The sequence below is a fragment of the Bos indicus genome, chromosome 29 (genome assembly GCF_029378745.1).
Source record: "Bos indicus isolate NIAB-ARS_2022 breed Sahiwal x Tharparkar chromosome 29, NIAB-ARS_B.indTharparkar_mat_pri_1.0, whole genome shotgun sequence".
Lineage (NCBI taxonomy): Eukaryota > Metazoa > Chordata > Mammalia > Artiodactyla > Bovidae > Bos > Bos indicus.
This window is the reverse complement of record NC_091788.1, coordinates 28255715-28259359: the sequence shown is the minus strand read 5'-3', so window position 1 is coordinate 28259359 and position 3645 is coordinate 28255715. Positions and strand designations below refer to the sequence as shown.

At 42.2% G+C, this 3645-nt stretch overlaps 1 protein-coding gene across 1 annotated transcript; it reads left to right on the top strand.

Moving 5' to 3' along the window:
- Positions 1 to 423: 423 nt before the first annotated feature.
- Positions 424 to 1356, top strand: LOC109554239 (olfactory receptor 8B4-like). The gene has a single exon (XM_019954557.2). The coding sequence runs from the start codon at positions 427 to 429 to the stop codon at positions 1354 to 1356; it is 930 nt and encodes a 309-aa protein (XP_019810116.2). The 5' UTR covers positions 424 to 426.
- Positions 1357 to 3645: the final 2289 nt, after the last annotated feature.

Here is a 3645-nt window from a genome sequence, read left to right as displayed (position 1 = left end):
GGGGCGGCAGGGTGAAGGGAGACAGTATGGGAGAGGAGAGCCTGTCTCTCAGAGTCTGAGGCACAGTGGGTTCAGGTTGTACTCCTGGCTCTTGCAAGGTCTTTCTGAGAGTCGCTGGGCAGCCAGTTCAGGTGCTCCATCTCCTGATCTCCTGAGTGCAGACAGAATTCTTGCTGCCCATGCTAACAGACTCTAGCCTGGATTCATGATCAGCCCAGGGGAGCTAAGATGTAGTCACAGACACATTGTCAATAGCTTGGCAGGGCCGGGGTGGGGAGAGGGCATATAGATGAGAGAAGAAAGGCAAAAAGGAGGGCATTCATGCACTGGCTTATCTTCTAGACTTTTTTCCATCAGCTATGCTTGTGACTATAATCATTTGAAACATTTTGTCCCTTGTTTCTACAGACAGCTCCCCAGAAGAGAATGGCTCTGGTAAACAGCTCCTCATTGACTGAGTTCATCCTCGTGGGATTATCAGAACGATCAGAGCTTCAGCTCCCCCTCTTCCTCCTGTTTTTAGGGATCTATGTGTCCACGGTGGTGGGCAACTTGGGCTTGATCACCTTAATTGCGATGAATTCTAGCCTTCACACTCCAATGTACTTTTTCCTCTTCAACTTGTCTTTTATAGATTTCTGTTATTCTTGTGTGTTTACCCCCAAAATGCTAATTGATTTCATATCAGAAAATATAATTTCTTATGTGGGATGCATGACACAACTATTTTTCTTCTGTTTCTTTGTCAATTCTGAGTGCTATGTGTTGGTATCGATGGCTTATGATCGCTTTGTGGCTATTTGCCATCCTCTGCTGTACACGGTCACCATGTCCCCTCAGGTCTGTTCACTGATGATGCTTGGTTCGTACATGATAGGGTTTGCTGGGGCCATGGCCCACACCGGAAGCATGCTGAGACTGAGCTTCTGTGATTCCAACATCATCCACCACTATCTGTGTGAAGTCCTCCCCCTCTTGCAGCTCTCCTGCACCAGCACTCACATCAATGAGCTGGTGTTTTTTATTGTTGTTGGAGGGGTCATCACAATATCCAGTATCAGTATCTTCACCTCATATGCTCTGATTCTCTCCAGTATCCTCCGTATTCCTTCCGCTGAGGGCAGGTCCAAAGCCTTCAGCACATGTGGCTCCCATGTAGTTGCTGTGGCTCTGTTCTTTGGGTCGGGGGCATTCACCTATTTAACAACCTCTTTTCCTGGATCAAAGGACCAGGGTAAATTTGCCTCAGTCTTCTATACCAATGTGGTTCCCATGCTTAACCCTTTGATCTACAGTCTGAGGAATAAGGACGTTAAACTTGCTCTGAGAAAAACCCTGAAGACAGTTCTCTTCTGAAATGGTTCTGTTTGCATCAGTCACTTATTGGTAAGCATCATGCTCAAGAATATTGTATCTACATGTGGAGGACTCTTAGTCTTTCTTTTTTAAGTGAGGTCTTCTCTCTACTTAAAAAAATTGCAAATATCTTACTTGTACTCTTTTTGTTTATACCATTTCAACTGGTTCACTGCATGCAAGTTAGCATCTATTAGGTGCCTATTGTTTATTGGACTCTATATTAGGTCCAAGAGATGAGTAAGATGAGACTGTGTGCCTTCCATCCTTTTCTTGGTAGGCTAAATGGGTTTGTTCAAGCAACTTTTCTGGCTGGGAGATGGGGAAGGTGGTTGTATAAAAATCCTGGAGAATGAATTTATTTTTCTTCAGTTATGAGAACAGGCTTACCAAAGATGAAAGGTAGCTATAACTTGGGTGATAAGTAAGATAGCCTTCCAACTCCTAGAAAGGTTTGCTTGGCTAGGAGAAATGTAAATCATCTCTTTCATATACATCCACATCCATATAAGAGAAAGCCTCATTTAAGAGCTGTTTATATGGCCTGAAATGCAAGATAAATCAAACCTAAATCTTTCTTTTTAAAGTTTCAAAACTCTTAGGCCATGGATTAGTAACCATGGGGTAGGTGGTTTATAACTGGGCCAAATCCTTGGGCTCTGGGGTCTAAGTCTGAAAGCAAAATAATAAGACAGAAATTCCATGGATTTACAACATGTTGTTAACTGCTAACCTCTACCCTGCCCTGGAGGTACTGTGCATATTATAGACATTTAGGACAATTCTTTTATTCTTTACAGTAGATTTAGATTATATTGCCTCTGAGGCTGTGTGTGTGTGTGTGTGTGTGTGTACATGTGTTACAGTTAATTACTAGAGAATCAGGAAGAAAGAGGAGTCACATTACATTTTCCACTTGCAGGAAGACTTGAAAGGGACCCCAGTTTTGAGTGCCAAAGAGTGCTCTGTACTACTCTGTTGAAGACTCCCCTATTCTACAATGGATAGCTCAGATTGTGAGGAGTACAACCTCATAAAGTTCCTTGTGTGCTGGAATGAAGCTGAACTTAGGGTCAAACTAACCCATATGGGAGGCTGGAGGACCGAGACTTGTGGCGGGGTCAGAAGAATGGGATCCTCTCTGTGTAGTCTGGAACTTGGGGTGTCCATGAGGAGACTATCTGCAAAGAGCACTTAGTACTTTTGGAAGTGGGGAGCGTCACATAAAGTACTCAGTCTATATATTTTACTTTGCTCATAATTTTCCAACTCATCCATAAAACCGGATAGTTCCACAGTGTATAGCAGCATGAGAAATGAGTAAACAAAGAGAAATAAGACCTTCTTCACATTTACCTCTCTGCTGACATCTGCTCCAGTGGCAGCATCATACTAAGAGGAAAGGTAGTTCAAGTGTTCCAGGTCATGGCCAGAAGCAAGGCTCTGAGATGGAGCCAAGAACAGCAAAGAGAAGCATCTTCAGCATGAAACTAAGGAAGAGATGTGAAATAAAACTTATTTTCTCCATGTCTGGGCACTGTTTAAGGTACTTTACACATATTGTGCACATGGAGATAACCAGATGGTCAATACCAAAATCAGATTGATTATATTCTCTGCAGCCAAAGATGGAGAAGCTACATACAGTCAGCAAGAACAAGACTGGGAGCTGACTGCAGCTCACATCATGAACTCCTTACTGCAATTATCAGACTTAAATTGAAGAAAGTAGGGAAAACCACAAGACTATTTAGGTATGACCTAAATCAAATCCCTTACCATTATACACTGGAAGAGACAAATAGATTCAAGGGATTAGATCTGATAGACAGAGTGCCTGAAGAACTATGGATGGAGGTTTATGACATTGTACAGGAGGCAGTGATCAAGACCATCCCCAAGAAAAGAAATGCAAAAAGGCAAAATGGTTGTTTGAGGAAGCCTTATAAATAGCTGAGAGAAGAAGAGAAGCTAAAGGCAAAGGAGAAAAGGATAGATATACCCATTTGAATGCAGAGTTCCAAAGAATAGCAAGGAGAGATAAGAAAGCCTTCCTCAGCGATCAATGCAAAGAAATAGAGGAAAACAATAGAGTGGGAAAGACTAGAGATCTCTTTAAGAGAATTAGAGATACCAAAGGAACATTTCATGCAAAGATGGACACAACGAAGGACAAAACAGAATGGACCTAACAGAAGCAGAAGATATTAAGAAAAGGTGGCAAGAATACACAGAACTATACAAAAAAGATCTTCATGTCCCAGATAACCACAATGGTGTGATCATTCA

What these genes read in the sequence shown, in the direction of transcription:
- LOC109554239 (XM_019954557.2), top strand. Translation starts at nt 427, where the DNA reads ATGGCTCTGGTAAACAGCTCCTCATTGACTGAGTTCATCCTCGTGGGA.